Raw genomic sequence first — 22056 nt, 5'->3', positions numbered from 1 at the left:
CCGAGAAAAACGAATTCTCCTTTTACATGTATTTATAGCGTCCTCGATCACCCGCACCGGTGCGCACCGGGGCGCCTTGGTGCGCACTTTCATCCTCGATCAACCGCACCGGTGCGCACTGACCATCCTCGATCACCGGAAGCGCACCCTGTTGGAGCGGTTTTCCGTTGCCCCGTCTCGCACCGAGAAAATCGGCGGTGCGCCGGAGTGCAATCCCAGCAAGCACTGCGGGACGCGCGACGTGCGCGCGTAATGCCGACTGCAGAACCGCGGACGCTCTGGCCCGATAGCTGCGGTACGTTGCAACGGAGTTGACGGAGTTAGCTAGTGGATTTGTCGGCAATGAGAAAGGAAGCGCTGCTAGTTGCCGCAATCGATGAGCATTCTTCAAGTTCGTCTGACAGCGAAGACGACATGCTGCTCGACCTTGTCCAAAAACAGTGTGGTGAAGAGCGCCCGAAAGTGGACAGGTTCATTGAACGGGTCGTCAGGATTAATTATAAAATCCATTGGTGTTTGCTTGCAACCAGGTATGTCGGAGCACGCAGTTTGACAAGGTTCGAGCGCTTGCCGCAGATGCTCAGCATCTGCAAACAATAAAATATGCGTGCGCACGTTTTGCGCGCCAGGGGCAAAGTAGCGCTGCATGCAAGCACCCTGCACAGGGTGCAGTTTTGTCCTCGATGTTGACCCTCCGCAGTGCGGCACCACGGCGGGGCAAAGCGCACCATTCTGGTTTCGGGGCAACCCCGGGGCAAGGTGATCGAGGACGCTATTAGATAGGAGCACTCGAGCTAAAGCTTCCTCTTAAGAAACTCCCATAGACGGTGGCGCCAGATTACCCTCTAGGTGTTATAGTGAGTAACTCTATGCGCGAATCGAAACCACGCCGAAACTACTGTACCGAAACTACGGCTGCTGTGCTGCGGCTGCATCTTTGCTACTAATGGCATTGCTAATGGCAACTGCCGGTGCGCGTATGGATGGCTGGAAACTTGCAGTAGCTTATAGTTTACCTGTAATCATTAGTGTACGGCTAACGAATTGAGTACCTAAATTGTATTCGAAGTCGTTCAGTGTTTTATGCTGCTTAGTTCAATCTGTGGCTAGCTCCTGCTTGCCATGGCAAATATTTGAGACGTGGGAATTTCAGGGCTTCGTGCTGTAGAGCCGACGTACTGATGTCGTCCCTGCAAAAGCAAATGCTGAAGAACAGGCTGCCTCCCATGCGCCCGAAGCCGTTTTCTAGGTCCATGTGAGTTCCTCAGCCTTATTGTTTACTAGATCATGCTACTGCACGCGCGTAAATGCTAAAGAGGTAAGGCCAATAGGTGTTCTGCTCGAATGAAGGATTGGTGCTTTGCAGGAAAACACAGACGGTCAGCGTTTTATTATTCGTTTTGTCTAGGGAAAGAGGAAAGTCTGGAATGCTTCGGAGGGACTACACGCCGTTACCCTGGCGTGACTATTTTTCCGAAGGGCGGTGGGTAAAAACATCAGACAGCGATGTATCCTTTTTGATGTTTTTTTTTTTTTTTCGAATACAACGGGGAGGGGTGATGCGAGCCTGATCGGGTTTTGCGCAAGCGTTCGCCCCCAAATTTTGTTTAGCTAAACAATAAGGCGGCTGTATCCGTTGTATCCCTAAAGAGGTAAATTGCACTACGTTCGGGGTAGTAGTGATCAATCTTAAACCAACGAGCGCATGTTAATTTTCTCAAGCCACATGGAACTTTAGGACAACGTATGTAGTAAGTTTGTAGTTAGTAGCCGCGTACCAAGCCAGCAGAATAAGAACTGCAGTGACATCTGTTGCACCTTTTCCCATCTCTAACCTGTTACTTGAGCTGACATTTAGTGCATTAGAACGTTATCTCTTATTTCAAACAAACAAGCTGTAAATGACCCGTTGGGACTGATTTACAGACATCCATGTGTATTGGAATGGTTCACTTTGCTTTTACTCAATTTCGCATAACTGACTTATTTTGTCTCCGTATGTTATTTTGATGGTTCCTGTTGTTGTATCATGAATAAGCACAGTAATTTCAGTTACACTATTTATTAGTCAGAATAACTGCACACACTAAATTTTTATTGAAGAAGCCTCCAATGAGGCGAGACAGGAACCTACCTATCACAATGTGCCCAGGAAGAGCAACAAATGCCGCATGCTAAAGAAAAAAAAAAGGAAGCACGAAAGAACCTCTAAACCATGGGCTCGGTTAACTCTTGTTAACATTCGATCTGTTCCAATATATAAACTCAGAATTCGATCGATGTTCCGCCATTAAGTCAAGTTGCATAAATGATTTTATAGGTGGCTTGGACGAGGAGGGCAACCCAAAATTTATTATCATTCCTCAGAGCAAGGAAATGCTGCATTGACAGCGACTGGTTTTTACCATAGTGTCTTTGTTGTTTTTATCATATTTAGCTGCTTTCTGAATATGTACAAAGGTTGATCCAGAAATAAGGTTCCCATCAATTTTAGAAATAGACAACATTGTTTATTCTCATAGAAATTTACATCCTTGGAAAGATGAAACTTTGCTCTATTCTTCTACATAATCGCCATCTTTTTCTACGCATTTTTGTAGACGGTGCTGCAATTTCTGTATCCCAATGTCGTAGAACTCCGCCACGAACTCGTTGAGGAAGTGCTTCACCTCTTCTTTGACTTCATCGTCGCTCCGGAAGCATTGGCCTCTCAAATGTTCCTTTAACTTGGGGAACAAGTGATAATCACTAGGGGCGAGGTCTGGACTGTACGGTGGGTGGGGCATGACAGTCCACCCAAAGTTTGCCAAAAGTTCCTGGGTTTGATGAGAGACGTGAGGTCGGGTATTGTCATGAAGCAGCGTTACACCGGCTGCCAGTAGTCCTCGCCGGCGGTTCTGGATAGCTCGTCTGAGTTTTTTTAGTGTTGCGCAATAACTGTCTGATTGTTGTCCCACGTTCCATGGAATCGATCAGCAGTATCCCCTTACGATCCCCAAAAACACTGGCCATGACTTTGCCAGCAGAAGGAGTTTGAACTTCTTTGCGACTGGTGACTCTGGGTGACGCCACTGTTCGGATTTTTGTTTCGTCTCTTGTAACAGTGGAGTCCAACAACCCTTCCTTATCTTCTTGACACTCTTGAAGAAACTGGCGAGAACAGTCGAGGTGTTTCTCCTTGTGGTCTGATGTCAATAGTCATGATACCCATCGAGCACAACACTTGTGATACCCCAATTTTTCAGTCAAAGCTCTTTCCACTGTACCGTAAGAACTCCCAGGAATCTGAGCCACAAGTTCACGGACTTTCGGACGTGTTGAACGGACATACACTTGTCGCCATACACCTCTGTCAACTGACGATGAATATCCACGGGTGGAGACCCTTTGGCGTGCAAAAAGTGAATTACGGAACGAATCTCGCACTTGGTGGGATCAACAATGGGAACCACCATATCGGACGGCTGCTGAGCCAAGAATTAGCGGCGCAGCGAAGCGTGGCTGGGGGGAATCAAGAGTGAGGAAACAGCTGCACGCAGCAGTGTTGCCGGATTTTGCCTCGCACTTTCCTGTGCAGCTGGAGCTTTTTGGGAACCTCTTTTCTGGATCAACCCTCGTACATAAATGTAGCACACAATCTGTGTGTTCAATTCAAACGAGCTAAATTTGGAAAGATTCTTTGGTTGCAATATTGTGCTTATTATGGATTACTTTTGTAAAGGCTGTGCCACCCACTTTGGCTCATTTGGAGGGGTGTTTCACATGTTGGCCCAGATTCATCTAGTCACCTTGTCTCTGAAGTGTCCAAGGTTAATCCAGAGCCCTCCACTATGACACGTTTCATAGCTCCTGTGTTGCTTTAAGGCATTAAACCCCATCAGTCACTCTCCTCGAGTGTCACTAGACCTCCTCTTATCAGTTGTTGCATTCACAGGTGCCACATTTTTCTTTGGGTTGATTCAGGGACAGTGTTTATACTGATGAGGAAGAAGTGAGGGGGCCATTTCCTGGAAAATAATCACATTTTTACAGACAATTAAGCCACCTTTTAACATACTAGAGCAGAGGTCAATTCAATTTTATTTTCCAGAACAGGAGTGAACTGGAGTGAATTTTGGGCAAGAAGCTGTCACAGGCGCTTCCCTTGGTCCATTACACGGCGGCAGCATTTCGTGATATAGTGAATAGTATAGTATGTGTGAAAAAAAAAACTCACTTGCTCTTCTTCAAAAACAAACAAACAAACAAAGGTGAATCAGTTGTACCCAACTGCATTCTGTATATATCTATATAGCAATCTATACAGGAATCACTCAGGTGATATAAATCTCCAAGAACACCAGCCTTCTGAGTGCTCCCACCTGGCTTGTGAAGCCTCCTTGAAGACAGCACAGACCATGTGCTGGTAAGGTGACGACTTTATGGGCTTGAATCCCCGTTAGAATGTGTCTGTTTGTCTGAGTTATAACATCTCATTTGAAGAAGTTGTGCCATTTGTATGACCCAATTTTGTAACTTCCTGTGCTGAGGAAACATAGTCTTAGTTAAAGACAACGAAGAAAGAGGAACAAGATGTTTTGACTGCCTCTGATAATCACAAATACTCAATTACCTTGAGTGCAAAATGCTTTGTATACTAGGGCACTGCTACATGCCTATATAAGGCTGATGCAGGATGTGACTAAGCAGTAACATGTGTTCCTTCACATGATCTAATGAAGACTTTCAGGGTCTATACAAAGGGATCCCAAGGACCTCTCCTGCTTCTCCTCCACGGAGGTGGCTACAGTGGCCTCACGTGGGCTCTATTCTCGGTCAGTTGGCTTTGTACTCATTTAGCTGTGTCGAATATATTGGTAAAACTGTGGCTGCTGCTCACAACTGTACAAGAACAACAAAACTCATTCTTGTTTGTTTCAGAATGAAATTTGTCACATTGTGGAATGCCAGATAGCTGCTCTCGACATTAGAGGCCACGGTAAATCACATGCTCACATTTTGTACAGCTCTGCAAGCATAGTTTAATGCTACAGTTGTAAAGACCTATGTGTGATGACACTGTTGTAAACACGTTCATGATATTGTGAGAAAGCAAACAGAACAAGAACTGCTTTCTTTGGAGTAAATCATAAAGCTTCCAGAGTGTAGCTGACACAAAGCTTGTGTATGTTGATGCCAGCAAAAAAAAAAAGACAAGTTCAAGCATCATTGGCACATCTTGTAGTTTCCAGGCAATGTCATCACATAGATATCTAGTAGAGTGTAGGAATCAAAACCTGTGGAGAAGTAGTAGGCCACAACAGCAAGTTTAGAAAAATTTGAGCTGCTTTTGTAGTAACCACTACCAATACCAGTGTTTGGGTTATAGGCCTCCTTAAGCTACTAAAACTGAAACAATTATTTCCAGGGGAAACAGTAACATCCAATGACATGGACTTGTCTGCAGATACACTTTCCAAGTAGGTTGCTTCTCTGTAGCATTTTGTTTGTTGTTGGAGCTGTACATGGTGCACTTCAGTAGGAATGGTCTTTTTGGAATATAGTGCTTATGCAAGAATTCTGTACTTTTGCAGTGATGTAGGCAATGTTTACAATGCAATGTACCCAGATGAGTCTCGTCAACCTCCGGTGGTTCTTATCGGACACAGGTAATGCAGTATTTTTCATGCTCTCCTCTCATTATGTTAACCTTGCTTTTAAGATTGCCAAACTGACAGATGAATGATAAATGTTGCTCATTTATGGAATTTGTGCTGGAAAAAACATTGTTAATATATACCTTGCTTTATCATGTAGATGGCTGACATGTGAAGTTTGGACTCGGGCCCTATGTAGTATTGCCTTTCTGACATTTCTCCCACTTATAAAACTGCTTAACGTTTCATTTCAATGAACGGACAAATACCTTAGTCTATTAGATGTGCTACTTTTTAAAAATGTCAAGTCATCTTAACTGAGCAGCACAGGCTTCCAGAGTCTGAAAGGGGAAATGAAATTACTGCTTTTTTAAAATGATTATAGTATGACTACAAATAGTGCTGTGGCTGTTTGTTTAGTATAGGTGTCTTTTTTTCATATTTTTTTACCTTACTATTTACACTAAACATTCTGCTCTTCATGGCAGAATGAGCTTGAGATCTTATTTTACAAAATAGTTATTCGTTACGGTAATTTTGAGGGGTTCTACACTATTTTTATGCTTAAAAAGAGCAAAAGGTGAAGGTGTTGTAAAAGTAGGTGGCAGCATGGGCAGGTTACGTGTAGCTCTTTGGTGCATGGAAAAGACGGGGAATCCGGGAGATGGCAATTCAAGGCGATGAGCAAAACGTGAACAAGGTGAATGCAGGAGCCAACGTTTCGACAAGTGGACTTGTCTTCTTCAAGGCGACATATGCTTTCCTCGCCACAGTATATATAGGTGGGGTTATTCTAAAGGGGAGGGGGTGTGAGGCGAGAGGGTGCGGAAACGAGGGAAAGTGTGTTAGCGTGTCGAATTATAAAGGATCGCTGTGTACAAGGTCAAAGCCAGGACCCCCCTTCCCCTCACCCTAGTCTGTCAACCCACGCGCGTTAGCCGGCGTGTCAAGGGCGTCTGACACGCCAGCTGACGAAAAAAAAAAAAAAAGAAAGAAAGAAAGAAAAAGAAAAAGAAGGGAAGAAAAAGGAAAAGGGGGGGGATACGCCAAGAAATCAAACTAAGTGTTGTTGCCTATAGCTTGAGGTTTAGCATAGCGAATAGATTCTAAAGCTCCCTTTGAAACGTTTATGCCTATTGGTTGCAATGTCTTGAACTTATGGATAAGGTATGATTCTCTGTATTTTCTTTCTCGTTCAGAACGGAAATTCGACTGTAAGATGTAGAGTTTAAGTTCATCAAAGTTATGACCTGGTTGGTTGAAATGCTCGGCGACGGCTTTGGGAAGCTTTTTAGCTGTGTCCGCGCGATGTCCGTTTAATCTGACGTTCATTGATTGTCCTGTTTCACCGATATATTGTTTTTAACAGAAGGAACATTCAAGCATATAAATCACATCCGAACTTGTGCAAGTGAAGCTGGATTTGACTTCATGTGTATAATTATTTGCGGTGCTTTTAATTTTAATGTCACTTTGAAGGTGCCTGCAGGTTTTGCATCTAGGGCGACAACATGCTTTTATTACGGGGGAATGCTGCTGGCTGACTTTTGCGTGCACTAACATGTCTTTAAAGTTCTTGTTTCGGCGATAGGTAACCCTGGGTACATCCGGGAACGCTTTTCGCAGACGCTCGTTACTTGATAATATTGGGTGGTATTTTCTTAGGATGTTGTTTATGTTTGGGAGTGCATTAGAATATTTTGTTATAAAGGCCGGCGGTCTGTCAGATTCTAATGTGGGCTGTCTCTTCGCCAATTCCGACTGTCTCTCCAATCTTGACGCGGTATCATAAGCTCTATCGAGAGCAACTTGGGGATAGTTCCTTTCTGCTAGCGTTGATCTAAGGTCATTTAGGTGGTGGATATAATCGTGGTCTTCACTGCAGATTCTTCTTATACGTTTCGCTTGTCCGACAAAAATTCCTTGCTTGCAATGTCGTGGGTGATGACTGTTTAAATATTGCTGGCTGTCTGTAGGCTTCCGGTAAAGTGTCGTTCTCAGTTTTCCGTTTTCTATGTAGACCGTCGTGTCCAGAAAGTTGACCTGACTAGGAGAGTGGTGAGCAGTAAATTTAATACTCGGGTGAAAGCGATTGAAATGGCTAATTAAGTCGGTTAAGGCGCTTGTGCCGTGTTCCCATATTATGAATATGTCGTCAATGTAACGAAGATAGGTGTGGGGTTTTAAAGGGTAGGATTTCAGCAGGTCTGCTTCAAGCTGTCCCATGAAAATGTTCGCATACGTGGGAGCGAATGGCGTACCCATGCTAGTGCCGAAAATTTGCAGGTAGTGTGTAGAATCGAATTCGAAGTAGTTGAGCGTGAGAACTAACCTAAGGAGCGATAAGTAAACTTCAGGAGCGTGCGCTTGGGGATTGATTGCGAGGGATCTAGAAACGGCTTCAATTCCTTCACTCATGGGAATGTTGGTGTAAAGGGCAGAAACATCCAAAGTGACTAGAATAGCGCGGTCGGAAAGGATTTGGTTGGCGTTGATGCCGTCAATAATTCGAAGGAAGTGCGGCGTGTCTTGAACGAAAGATGGGAGGGTAGTGGGTATGTTTGACAGGTGGTGATTTAAGAATTTAGATAGTGACTCAGTAGGTGTGTTGTTATTAGACACAATAGGCCGACCTGGGATTTCTGCTGTAAATATTTCTTCGACCGGAACTTTATGTATTTTAGGAAGAAGATAAAAACGGCCTGCTGTTTTGTTTTTGGGCATCATGAAGCGATATTCGGATTGCGTGATTAGTTCCCTGGACCGGAGCTCCGCTATTGTGCCTAACACAATATTGCTGTAATCTGAGGTTGGGTTAGAGTCAAGTTTTCTGTAATGGGTGTGGTTGTTCAGTTGTTTAGAGGCCTCATTCTTGTACTTTTCTATAGGCCAGATTACGATACTGCCGCCTTTGTCTGCTGGTTTTATTACAATATCATTCCTTTTCGCAAGTTCTTTAAGGACTTGGTGTTTAAGGACTTAGGATTTCTACCGACGGAAGATGAAGGAACAAGGTGAGCGCCCTTTGCTTTCCTTTTCACACGTAGCACTAATTGGAGACAGTCACTACAAGTACATACACGAACACTTCCCACCAAGCCAACACTCACCATACATTAGCTTTAAGAGCGGCGCCACAACACACACCATCCGAGACCTCATTGCTGCAGCACCACAGCACATCACACATTTCTTCATTCACTGCGGGACTAATGACCTTAACCACAACACCGGTGACAACACAGTTGAGGCCATGAAAACGCTCATAAACGATTTGCACACCAACAGACCAAACGCAGAAATAACCTTGACAACAGTACTTCCCAGGATCGCAAACAAACACAGGCCACTTATTCAACAATCAGCGACACTCCTAGCTCACGCACTAGGGACACGTAAGCTCAATGATTTTCTTCTTGACGTTGGAAACCAACACGAAAACGTCGATGTCATCCACCACGCTGAAATACACCAGGACCTCGACATTCTGCTCGCCCGGGACGGACTTCACCCCAATTTTTTTGGCGTCAAGGTAATGGCTAACAACATCAAGTACAGGCTGAGGAACTCTTTTAAATCGACGCAACCTACAACACCAATAGATCCCGCGTCCCAGTTAGCTTCAACACAGGAACACGCGCCTGAAATTTTCAACACCAGCTCGCACGCACGTTCCACCGAAGCTAGAACCCAAGAAGCATCTACACAAACGGTGGACGCGGAACCAACACCACCCTTACAACATCCGCGCATACGGAAGCCCACAACCACCCGCGAAGCCTTCACGCAAACAGCTACATACACTAACAAGCAAACCGATACGCAGGCAGACATCGGTGCAGGCCTCGACAAGAAAATTAAGCGTAAAAAGACACCACCTGAAGATTTTTCGCCCCGGAGGTCTGCCCGAACCAAACAGAAATGACTACCACGCACTAGGGATAGCACACGCAACAACAAATCTCGCCCTTTCCTCCAATCCCGCAAACTCGTCGCCAAACAAACAAATTACAGATTTCACCTAAAAACTTACACTAGCTGCATTAAACAGAGGAAAATACCAAAAGGTCTCAGAATTAAGGTTAGATGCGCCCTTGGTTCTTTACCCTCCAGGCTATTATTAAAGTGGAATGCTGTCCTAGAAAATGCATCGCTCTCCCTTATCGACATTCTCGAAGAACACTGCAAAGAACAACTTAGGATAATCTCTGATCAACTCGACAGCATAAAGTTAACTGAAACGGAAAGAAGAGAACTTAATCAATTCGTCCAAACTAAGGAGGAAAAATTAATAGATAAATACCAGCGAAAAGATATTAGAGCTGCAGATCCACCCAAAGAAACTAATGTAATCCCTGCAGCACGTAGCTCCACCGACAGTCCTACAGGCGAGCATCCAGAGCACTGCAGCAATGTAGTAGACATATCCCAGAGTCTAAGCCCCGAAGAAGTTGATCTCCTGAAACGTGGTCTAACGTTTTGTCCGACGAACAACGCAGTAAACGAATACGAACTCCACAAAGATATAACAGAGTTTTCACGACGCATGCGCATCAAGGAATTCTTTTTCGGTAGACCAGATGTAGGAAAAGAAGATAGAGACTCTCTTAGACCACCTAGCACGTGGACACCGGAAAGCGAACAGTGCCCAGACCTCGATTTATACTTAAAACTGATATCAAAGGAAATTCTAGAGTCAACGCGGCATTGCCGGAAACGCAAAAATTTGACCCCCGCTCAACACCAAGTCCTTAAAGAACTTGCGAAAAGGAATGATATTGTAATAAAACCAGCAGACAAAGGCGGCAGTATCGTAATCTGGCCTATAGAAAAGTACAAGAATGAGGCCTCTAAACAACTGAACAACCACACCCATTACAGAAAACTTGACTCTAACCCAACCTCAGATTACAGCAATATTGTGTTAGGCACAATAGCGGAGCTCCGGTCCAGGGAACTAATCACGCAATCCGAATATCGCTTCATGATGCCCAAAAACAAAACAGCAGGCCGTTTTTATCTTCTTCCTAAAATACATAAAGTTCCGGTCGAAGAAATATTTACAGCAGAAATCCCAGGTCGGCCTATTGTGTCTAATAACAACACACCTACTGAGTCACTATCTAAATTCTTAAATCACCACCTGTCAAACATACCCACTACCCTCCCATCTTTCGTTCAAGACACGCCGCACTTCCTTCGAATTATCGACGGCATCAACGCCAACCAAATCCTTTCCGACCGCGCTATTCTAGTCACTTTGGATGTTTCTGCCCTTTACACCAACATTCCCATGAGTGAAGGAATTGAAGCCGTTTCTAGATCCCTCGCAATCAATCCCCAAGCGCACGCTCCTGAAGTTTACTTATCGCTCCTTAGGTTAGTTCTCACGCTCAACTACTTCGAATTCGATTCTACACACTACCTGCAAATTTTCGGCACTAGCATGGGTACGCCATTCGCTCCCACGTATGCGAACATTTTCATGGGACAGCTTGAAGCAGACCTGCTGAAATCCTACCCTTTAAAACCCCACACCTATCTTCGTTACATTGACGACATATTCATAATATGGGAACACGGCACAAGCGCCTTAACCGACTTAATTAGCCATTTCAATCGCTTTCACCCGAGTATTAAATTTACTGCTCACCACTCTCCTAGTCAGGTCAACTTCCTGGACACGACGGTCTACATAGAAAACGGAAAACTGAGAACGACACTTTACCGGAAGCCTACAGACAGCCAGCAATATTTAGACTACAACAGTCATCACCCACGACATTGCAAGCAAGGAATTTTTGTCGGACAAGCGAAACGTATAAGAAGAATCTGCAGTGAAGACCACGATTATATCCACCACCTAAATGACCTTAGATCAACGCTAGCAGAAAGGAACTATCCCCAAGTTGCTCTCGATAGAGCTTATGATACCGCGTCAAGATTGGAGAGACAGTCGGAATTGGCGAAGAGACAGCCCACATTAGAATCTGACAGACCGCCGGCCTTTATAACAAAATATTCTAATGCACTCCCAAACATAAACAACATCCTAAGAAAATACCACCCAATATTATCAAGTAACGAGCGTCTGCGAAAAGCGTTCCCGGATGTACCCAGGGTTACCTATCGCCGAAACAAGAACTTTAAAGACATGTTAGTGCACGTAAAAGTCAGCCAGCAGCATTCCCCCGTAATAAAAGCATGTTGTCGCCCTAGATGCAAAACCTGCAGGCACCTTCAAAGTGACATTAAAATTAAAAGCACCGCAAATAATTATACACATGAAGTCAAATCCAGCTTCACTTGCACAAGTTCGGATGTGATTTATATGCTTGAATGTTCCTTCTGTAAGAAACAATATATCGGTGAAACAGGACAATCAATGAACGTCAGATTAAACGGACATCGCGCGGACACAGCTAAAAAGCTTCCCAAAGCCGTCGCCGAGCATTTCAACCAACCAGGTCATAACTTTGATGAACTTAAACTCTACATCTTACAGTCGAATTTCCGTTCTGAACGAGAAAGAAAATACAGAGAATCATACCTTATCCATAAGTTCAAGACATTGCAACCAATAGGCATAAACGTTTCAAAGGGAGCTTTAGAATCTATTCGCTATGCTAAACCTCAAGCTATAGGCAACAACACTTAGTTTGATTTCTTGGCGTATCCCCCCCCTTTTCCTTTTTCTTCCCTTCTTTTTCTTTTTCTTTCTTTCTTTCTTTTTTTTTTTTTTTCGTCAGCTGGCGTGTCAGACGCCCTTGACACGCCGGCTAACGCGCGTGGGTTGACAGACTAGGGTGAGGGGAAGGGGGGTCCTGGCTTTGACCTTGTACACAGCGATCCTTTATAATTCGACACGCTAACACACTTTCCCTCGTTTCCGCGCCCTCTCGCCTCACACCCCCTCCCCTTTAGAATAACCCCACCTATATATACTGTGGCGAGGAAAGCATATGTCGCCTTGAAGAAGACAAGTCCACTTGTCGAAACGTTGGCTCCTGCATTCACCTTGTTCACGTTTTGCTCATCTCTTTGGTGCATGGTAACATTGGTCTTTAAAGACAAGATTGAGTGTTTGTGCATCTGTGTAGAAATTGTGCTTCTTTTTGGTGAAGCTTGGTCATCTATTGTCCAAAATTTTGTCATAGTTATTTACGTGTTCAGTTGGCAGGAACACACTTATTCTCATTGATAGATTGTGTTGAGCTAGCCGCATGTGTGCTGGTTCTTCAGCACACATGCTGAAGCACACAGCCAAAGGAGCAGTGAAGCGTTCTTGTTCAACTAATGTGAATCATCAGTGATCATGACACAGTAAACATGCTTGTGGGTTGCGTTATGTTGTGCAGCATGGGTGGAGCAGTAGCTGTTCATGCTACCTACAAGGGTGTCATCCCCAACTTGATCGGCCTCATCGTCATTGATGTTGTAGAAGGTCAGTGCCTCACTGCTAGCCCGTGAAGTAGTTGGACATGCCACTAGTGTGGCATGTGCGGTTTCTTTTCCTAACCATTGTTGTTACACATGGTGACTACATGTTTGCAATAATGACATTGTGATCACTATTCAGGGTGAACTCAATGTGTGAATGTTACTTTTTACCTTATTTATGAATTTATACAGTTACAAACGTAACTTTTATAAAGTTACCTTATGTTCAATATTATGGCTTAGCCATTGATAAAAAGTGTCTTTTAATTCTAGTATTCACGCTCACCTCTTATATTCTTTGCAGGCACTGCCTTGGAAGCACTTCAAAACATGCAATCATTTCTACGGGGAAGGCCTTCTTCATTCAAGTCCCTGGAATATGCGATAGAATGGTGGTAAGGCATCTCTCAGATCTCAAAACTGAGGCTGGTAGTGTTAACAGTTGTAGTCTGCTGTAGTCAGTGCTTTGAAAGGGGAAAAACATTTTCACTTTAATAGTGATTGCTGCACATATATGCATGGTTGAAGCGGCTCCACTGCGTTCTAAGGTTGTAAGGTAGGCACGAAGCTCTTACTGTGGCAGTGTAAAGCTATTGTAAAACTTGGTCAGAAATCCATTAGCCAGGCAGCACTCAGCTTTACTACACATGACTGCTAAAAACTGCAACACTTGTCACAGGACATTACTGGTTATGTTAGCAAGGTTCATCTGGCTTAGCTTTTCTGCTACAGGACTACATTTAGGCCTGAGTACATCATTATAAATGCCCTTTCAGTCACTGTATTGAGGATAACATATTGTCTCTGTTTGTTACTAAGTGGCATGAACTAATTGAATGCTGTTTCTTGCTTTTTCTCATGCCATGATTCGCTACACCATGCTCTGAAAGTATAGGCAAATTAGAATGTCGCTTTATGTGATTTTTCCATGTTTAGAACAAGCTGGAGCCAGCATCCTTCCCTTATTTTCTGTAAATGAACAAGGTTTGTTTTTCAGTTCACCAAGTCATTAATGTTTTATTCAGTGTTCGTAGTGGCCAAGTGCGCAACTTGGAGTCTGCCCGAGTCTCCATGCCAAGTCAACTAAAAGAGTGAGTTATTGCATAATGCTTCTCTTTGTGGTCTGTCACATCATGTGAGAAAGACACTGATAAATAAATTGAATATAGATGTCAAATAAGGTTATTTAAAAACAGCATAAATATCTAGTAAGTAATCTTGCCATCACAATGTCACTGGATCATCTTTATTTAACTAACCACAGTTCTGGGTGACAATCCAATTAAAAAAAGCACCACTGCAGCTATTTTGCAGTTTTTAGCATGTTACAATTATGCGTTCCTTTATCATTAGCTGAAGTGAATCGCAATCACTGCCCAATCTACACCATCGCTTCGGGCTTCACATGTCTATGACTACGTCACTTGCTGCCTTCTTTGTTTTCTTTGTTTCGTACCTTTTTTTTAAATCTTTTGCCACATTCCCCTGTGTAATACCTTGTGGTCTTGAGAGTATAATAAATGAAATGAAATGAAAGGGACAGACAACCACTCAGAACATGAATCAAAATAAACTCGTTGATGGAATGATTCCATATTGTAGTGGCTGAAATGAGCCATGTTTTTCTCAATAAACATGGATGTATATCTTTAATTCATCACTCAAAGTCACGAAAATGACCCTTGAGTGAGTGAATAAACTTTATTGTAGGTCCGGCGAGGACGCGAACTCGTCGCGCACCCGGCTAGTCCCACGTCGGAACCGGCAGGTCTAGCCCACCGGCCCGGTCGCAGGCACGCCGCACGGCGAGGATTTCCTTTTCTAGAGCGGGGCTACGCAGAAGCGAGTCCCACTCTTCCTTGATGAACTTGGGGTATGTCGACCCGCACTCCCAGAGCATGTGAGGTAGAGTGGAGGTCTGGCCGCAGGACGGGCAGGCGTCGTCGCGATACACGTCGGGGTAAGCCTCATGGAGAGCGGACAGACACGGATATGTGCTGGTCTGTAGGAGCCTAAGCGAAACGGCTTGCGCCCTATTCAACTTGGGGTGAGGGGGTGGAAAGACCCTTCTGGACATGTAGAAATATTTAATAATCTCGTTGTGAGTAGCGGGAGCGTCCCTGTGACCGTAGAGAGGAGGGGAGTCAGTGCTCCTTATAGAGGAAGCGCAGTCGGTGAGGTCACGCGCAGCCTCATGGGCAGACTCATTGAGGTTCAGGGGAGCACCCTCGGCCGATCCTATGTGAGCGGGAAACCAGTGAATCGAATGGTTTGTGAGAGCATGTGGACTCTAGCCACTAAGAAGACGAACAGCTTCCTTGGCAGTGCAACCCTTCTGAAAAGCCCTAACTGCCGTTTTGGAATCGCTATAGATTTCGTACCCATGACCATCTAGCAGGGCGAGGGCAATGGCGACTTGCTTGGCGACTCCGGGGTCTGAAGTGCGAATCGAGGCGCTATTGGAAATGTTTCCGCTCGAGTAGACCACAACGACGGCAAAGGTCTTCCCGTCACTGTACTCCGCAGCGTCGACGAAGCTTGCGCTAATGTCGTGTCGCTTGATCTGTTTGAGGATGGCTGCTGCTCTGGCCTTGCGTCTGCCCTCGTTGTGGACGGGATGGATGTTTCGGGGCACAGGGGCCATTACGAACTTGTCTCCAATGCACCTAGGGGTCGGGGTACTGACCATCGAGAATTCCGCAGGGTGGTAACCCAGCTCTTCAAGGATGCGTTTACCTGCCGCTGTGGTGGCCAGGCGACTGAGTTGCGCGCGTTCTTGGGCTTCGGCAATCTCCTCGGCGGTGTTATGTACCCCCAGCTTCAAGAGATTCTCGGTATGGGTCCTGATGGATAGCCCGAGAGCCCTCTTCACTATTTTGCGGATAAGAACGTTGAGCTTGTCTCGCTCCGCTCTGAGCCATTTGTGCATAGAAATCGTGTACGTGAGGTGGCAGAGTATGAAGGCATTGATCAGCCTGAGAAGATTGTTTTCCTTCATGCCTCGATGCCGGTTTGCGATTCTGCGAACGAGACGGAAAGCGTTGTCCGTCTTTGCGATGATCTTGCGGAGAGCAGTTCCGTTCCCGGCGTTGAATTCGACAAACATGCCCAGGACCCGAATAACGTCGACCCTGGGTATCACTCCCCCGTGCGAAGTCTGATGCTGCTTTCAGAGACTGGCTTCCAATCTGTGGGTCTGCCTCCCTTCTCTGTTCTGTAAAGTAGGAGCTCCGACTTGGCAGGGGAGCATCGAAGTCCAGTGGGGCGGAGATACTCCTCGATCACGTCGATCGCCTCCTGCATGGCTTCTTCGACTCTGCCCTCGCAGCCGCGGGAGCACCATATAGTGATGTCATCGGCGTAAATGGTGTGCTTGACGTCATCGACGCGCGCCAACCTCTCGGAAAGACCAATCATACAGATGTTAAACAGTGTTGGGGAGATGACGGCGCCCTGAGGAGTGCCCCGCCCTCCGAGGGGCACATCTTCGGAGCGGAAGTCTCCAATGTGAAGCTTGGCCTTCCTGTCAGTTAGAAAAGAGCTGACGTAGTTGTGGAATCTGGAACCGAGACCCAGGTCTGAAATGGTCTTGACGATGAAGGTGTGGAGCACGTTGTCGAAAGCCTTCTCGAGGTCCAGACCGAGCAGAGCCTTGACGTCTCTGGAACGGCCATCCACAATCTGATGCTTGATTAGTTTCATGGCATCCTGCGTTGAGAGTCCGGCGCGGAAGCCGATCATGTTGTACGTGTAAACCTCGTTGTCTTCGAGGTACCCGTTAAGCCTGTTGAGGACGACGCACTCCATGACCTAGCCGACGCAGGAGGTCAGAGAAATCAGCCTCAAGTTTTCGATGTTCGGGGCCTTGCCGGGCTTGGGAATGAGCACTGTGCAGGCCGTCTTCCATTCTGCAGGTACAATGCCGTTCTTCCAGGACTCGTTTATCTTGTCGGTCAGAAAGACAATCGACGTGTCGTCGAGGTTTCTCAACATTCTGTTGGTGACTCCGTCCGGGCCCGGCGCAGACTTGTGGTTGAGCGCGAAGGTGACCTGTCTGACCTCGGCAATGGAGAAGTCTTCATCCAGCTCGGGGCGTGGAGGGCCTCGGTAATCCGGGAGTTGGGTCGACGGATCTCTGTCGCGACGGACATGCAGGTACTTCTGTATGAGTTTTGCGACGAGTTCATCAACCGTGTTAGACCTGATGGCTTCGTGAAGGGCCCGGGCCAACATATGCCTTTGATTTGACTTCGAGCCGCTTTCATCGAGAAGGTGCTTGGTGCCCCATGCGGCAAAAACATGACACAGCATAAGAGGTCCACCACGTGACCTTCTAGTGTGCGCGGTTTTTGGTCTATTAGTATTGAAATACAGTATACATTTTATTATTATAAGTTTTTTCTGACTTACAATGTGCGGATAAGCCTTCGTTTGTAGTGAGCAGAAAAGTGGCGCTGCCTTCGCCTTCGTTTTGGATGAGTTGACTCGGCTTGTCTACCGAGAGAATGACGACGATGGAGGTCAGCAAGCCATGACTTAGGCATGTACTTGGGGGAAAAATGTGGTACAAATATAAGACATGTCTGTAGAACAATGCGAACTTATTGCACCAGCTTTTTATTTTCAAAAATGGTTGAAGAGGTCAAATTGTAGTTGGTTAACCGCAGTTACACTCACTTCTGTGAAAGCAGAACAATGGGTGGCTTTCACAATTTGCGAGGCGGGCTATCGGCATCACTCTCACTTCTCAGCATTGCTGGAAGAGGGACTCTTACTTTTTTAGAGGTTGCTCAGATTGAAAAATTCTGCTTACTAAATATCCGTGCGCTTTTGGAAATAACCACTGCAGATATAAACTTCACCAATGGTGAGCTTTGCGTTGCAGCATAAAAAACTAGGTCTTGAAAATCGGTTGTCAGTCCCTTTAGGAAAGATCGACATTTTGGAACCATGTATGGGTTCCTTGTCCACTCATTCCTTGATCACATTAGTTCTTTCTGCTTATGGCCTTTTGAGCCTGTTATGCTGGTGTACTTTAAGTAGGGTTGAGCTCTAGTTTTGCTGTGGGCAGATTAAGTTCAAGTGGTTTTCCACTGTTGTTCAGGTGCCTAGAAATGTGGAAAACAGGCAGAACTTAAAATCTCATTTGTGACAAAGTTCGGGCCTCATACCAATGAACTTGCTATCAGTTGATAGAAATAGTTCATATTCGAAAATATTTCATTCGGTATGCATCTCCTTCTTATTCGTATTTGAGAATGTTCAACTCGATTTGCAGTGGGTTTTACCATTCTTTTCGAAGGTATTTTATTGGCTGTGCAGTTTACGAACCCCCTTCCTTCTGTTTTCTTTTTTGAATAAAATAAGCGCTACTCCTTACTATTCAAACTGGATTAAGTCATTTTTATTTTTTAACATGCTTACTAGAGAGTCATAGCATTGGGAAACATGGTGTGAGCCCGTGTCAATATAAAACAAAGTTCTGTTTCACTCAGGGAATTTTGCAAAAGCACTTGGGGAAAACCTGGAAAGCTCAGGGAATTTGGAAAGGTCAACTTGGCATACACCCTGCAGACAATAGCTGCTGACTGACCTGTAGTGCTGACGACACATGCAGGTGCCCACGAAGTTCTTTGCAAGTACATTGTCTCCCACATTCGGCGTTGGAGAAGAACGGCACCCTCTGTTGGCATGCAGCTTCTGCTGTCTCAGCAGGACTAAAGTGTGTAAACTTGGGCGAAGAACATCTAAAGGTGTCTTGAACATCCTTTCCATGAGCACTTCACGTGGTGCTCTGCCAGTAACCTCATGTGGTATGGTTTTATAGTGAAATAAGAACCTTGAAATTTGGGTTTGAAAGGATCCACAACCACTCTTCTCAATCTTGTTCTTGACAGTCTGTACAACATGCTCTGCCGCACCATTGGAAGCTGGATGGTAGGGCAGTACAAGCATGCGATGTATCCCATTCCGTGTCAGGAATTCCAAGTATTGCTCACTTGCAAAGGTGGGTCCATTATCAGACACGATGACATCTGGCAGTCCATGCTGCGCAAATGCTATCCACAATGCTGTGATGACGCATCTGCTGATGTTGATGCCACTGGACAGACTTTGACCCATTTTGAATAGGCGTCAACAATGATGAGAAATGTATGTCCCAAGAACAGGCCCCCAAAGTCAACGTGAATCCTTGACCAAGGCCTCTGTGGAAATGGCCAGGGTGTGTGCTGAATGCATTGAGGTGTACAGCGGTCAGCTTGGCATGTAGCACAACCCTCTACACTCTTGACGATGTCACCATCAATTCCCAGACACCAGACATGGCTTCTGGCAATCGACTTTCTTTTCTCAATGCCAGGATGCCCAGCATGAAGAAGAGTGAGGTCTTCGCCTTGCAGAGATATTGGGATGACAACTCTGGAACCCCACAGCAAGCAACCTTCATGGAGGCTGAGTTCACAGCTCCTTGCTGTGAATGGATTGCCCTCTGGTCCAACTGGAAGCCCTTCTCGCTGGAGAACAAGAACTATGTGCCTGAGGAGTGGATCATTTCTTGTAGCCTATACTACAACAGCTGGTGGCAAGAGTCCCAGCTATGCTTGTTGAAGCATGAAGATTTGAGCAGGTGCTGGCAGGTCAATGCTGTTTGTTGGCAACGGTAACCTACTGAGGGCATCAGCATGACCCAAGTCCAGACCAGGCTTGTACACGAGCTTGTGCTTGTAAGCAGAAAGTTTCAATGCCCATCTGACTAGTCGTGGTGAAGCTTGCACAGGAACGGGCTTATCAGCACTCAACAATCCCAGTAATGGTTTATGATCCGTATAAGCAGTGAAAGGAATGCCCCACAGGTACTGGTGGAACTTTTCAATGCCGAACACGATGGCTAGTGCCTCTTTGTCAATTTGGCTGTAGTTTTTCTCTGCACGAGACAAACTTCTGGATGCAAAGGCAATGGGCACTTCTCAACCATCAGCTTCTCGACGAGGCAAAACTGCGCCAATCCCATACGGAGATGTATCACAACTGAGACACAGTGGTTTCTCTGGATCAAAATCTACTAGGAAAGGAGCTGAAGTCACAAACTGCTTCACTGTAGTGAATGCATCTTCTTGCTCTTTTCCCTGCACTCATTTTTTTCTCATTCATGAGAAGCAAATGCAGAGGGTAGAGGTGTCCAGAAATGTTAGGAAGGAAGCGCCTGTAGAAATTCACAAGCCCCAAAAAGCTTTGGAGTTCCTTGACGTCATGGGGTGCAGGTGCGTGAAGGACTGCAGGTACCACGCTCAAGCTTGGAGATGGCCCTTCTTTGCTTATGATGTGCCCTGGGTACTCCACCTGTAACACAAAAAAAGTGACACTTGTCAAACTTCAGCTTGAGTCCAACATCACAAAGTCGAGACAGAACAGCATTGAGGTTGCGAAGGTGCTCCGAATCATTCAGGCCAGTGACAAGAATGTCATCAAAATATACTGCAACATGCGGCAGTCCTTGAAGAAGATTCTCCATTTCTCTTTGGAACAAGGCTGGTGCAGATGAAACGCCAAGAGGAAGATGTGTATACTGAAATAGCCCCATATGTGGGGAAATAGTAACATACTTCCTAGAGTCTTCATCAAGAGCTATTTGCCGCTAGGCATCCCTCGAATCCAGTTTGGTGAACTTTTCACCCCTTGACAGCATGGCCCATAGGTCCTCAATTCTCAGAATTGGGTTCTTTTCCAACGTGGCAACAGAATTAATTAACAGTAATCTTGAAGTCTCTACAAATTCTGACATGGCCATCTTTCTTAGCCACTGGAACAATAGGCATAGCCCATTCTGATGCGGCAACTGGCTTAAAAATGCCCTCTCTATGTAGGTGCTGAAGCTCTTGTGACACCCCATCCTTCAGGGCAAAAGGCAGGGGATGTGGCTTGAAAAACTTGGGTACTGCATCTTGCAGAACATGAATTGTGGCTTTTGGGTCCTTGAAAGTTCCAAGGCTCTGTTCAAATGCCTTAGGAAATGCTTGAATAACGCCCTTAACATCAGAAGCAGCATGAACATCTGCTTCTCGGACAGCAATGTCAATGCCCAGTTCTTGAATCCAATTGCGACCTAGCAGTGTTGGTGAACCTTCCCTAGTAAGGAATAAAGGTAGGACAGCTTTTCCATCACGGAACTGCACTGCGACATCTGCTTTGCCTTCAATTTGTGTGAGCTCACCCAAGTAGATCCGTAGAAACACATCCGATGGCATGACAGTCACCGACGGTAGTAGCTCCTGCAGATGTTTTTTTGCAATGACAGAATTGCTCAAACTGGTGTCCAGCTCCATACGGAGTGGCTTGCTGCAAACGCTGACAGTCACAGTGAAGGGTGGCGAAGACACGAAAGTGTCGACTGGCCACATGTCATACACCTCGGCAGGTGCATTGTTTTCAACAGGGTTGGCTTGTCGTTTTCCACTTGAAGTTTTATCAGCTGGAGGTGGAAAGCCATGTAGTTTTGTAGACTTGCCCTTCCTCGATGATGCATGTTTTCTCTTTGAGCTGCACACTCAAGTAATCTGTCCCTGCTTTCAGCAGTAGTTGCACGTAGTGCTGATGTGCTTGCACTCGGTCGCGAGGTGTTCCTCCCTGCAGCAGTAGCATGAGACATGCCCCTTTGATGCCACAATCTTACGCGTAGGAAATGAACATCTGCTGGAACTTGCTATCTAGCCGGCATCTTTCTTCGCAGCTTCCATGGCAAGTGCAGTTTTCACAGCGTCTTTGTACGCGAGGTCTGCTTTTTCGAGCAGTCTCATCTGCACAGCTGTGGCATTCATGCCGCACATAATACGGTCCCGCAACATATTGCCAAGCTCAGTTCCAAAGTTGCAGTATTTTGTGAGACTTTTGAGCGATGCCACGAAGTTACTGACTGACTCGCCCTCCATGCAAATACGCGTGTTGAACCTAGAATGCTGAACAACAGCACATGGTTTGGGGC

At 45.6% G+C, this 22056-nt stretch overlaps 1 protein-coding gene across 3 annotated transcripts in view; it reads left to right on the top strand.

The window, feature by feature from the left end:
- Window positions 1–914: 914 nt before the first annotated feature.
- Window positions 915–22056, top strand: part of LOC126535988 (protein phosphatase methylesterase 1) — a 47804-nt gene continuing 26662 nt past the window's right edge. The window contains exons 1-9 of one of the 3 annotated variants that reach the window (XM_072287742.1): window positions 915–1255; window positions 1367–1508; window positions 4722–4814; window positions 4921–4978; window positions 5408–5459; window positions 5574–5648; window positions 12995–13080; window positions 13381–13471; window positions 14102–14167. In XM_072287742.1, the coding sequence (XP_072143843.1) occupies window positions 1182–1255; window positions 1367–1508; window positions 4722–4814; window positions 4921–4978; window positions 5408–5459; window positions 5574–5648; window positions 12995–13080; window positions 13381–13471; window positions 14102–14167 (737 nt within the window). In that variant the 5' untranslated portion in view covers window positions 915–1181. Of the gene's footprint in view, window positions 1319–1366; window positions 1509–4721; window positions 4815–4920; window positions 4979–5407; window positions 5460–5573; window positions 5649–12994; window positions 13081–13380; window positions 13472–14101; window positions 14168–22056 lie in introns of all 3 variants that reach the window. The other 2 variants (XM_072287743.1, XM_072287744.1) reach the window with 2 other exon arrangements.

The sequence above is a fragment of the Dermacentor andersoni genome, chromosome 4, assembly GCF_023375885.2.
Source record: "Dermacentor andersoni chromosome 4, qqDerAnde1_hic_scaffold, whole genome shotgun sequence".
NCBI classification, from domain to species: Eukaryota; Metazoa; Arthropoda; class Arachnida; order Ixodida; family Ixodidae; genus Dermacentor; species Dermacentor andersoni.
Note: the sequence above shows the minus strand (reverse complement) of the source record. Positions and strands in the feature narration are given on the sequence as shown.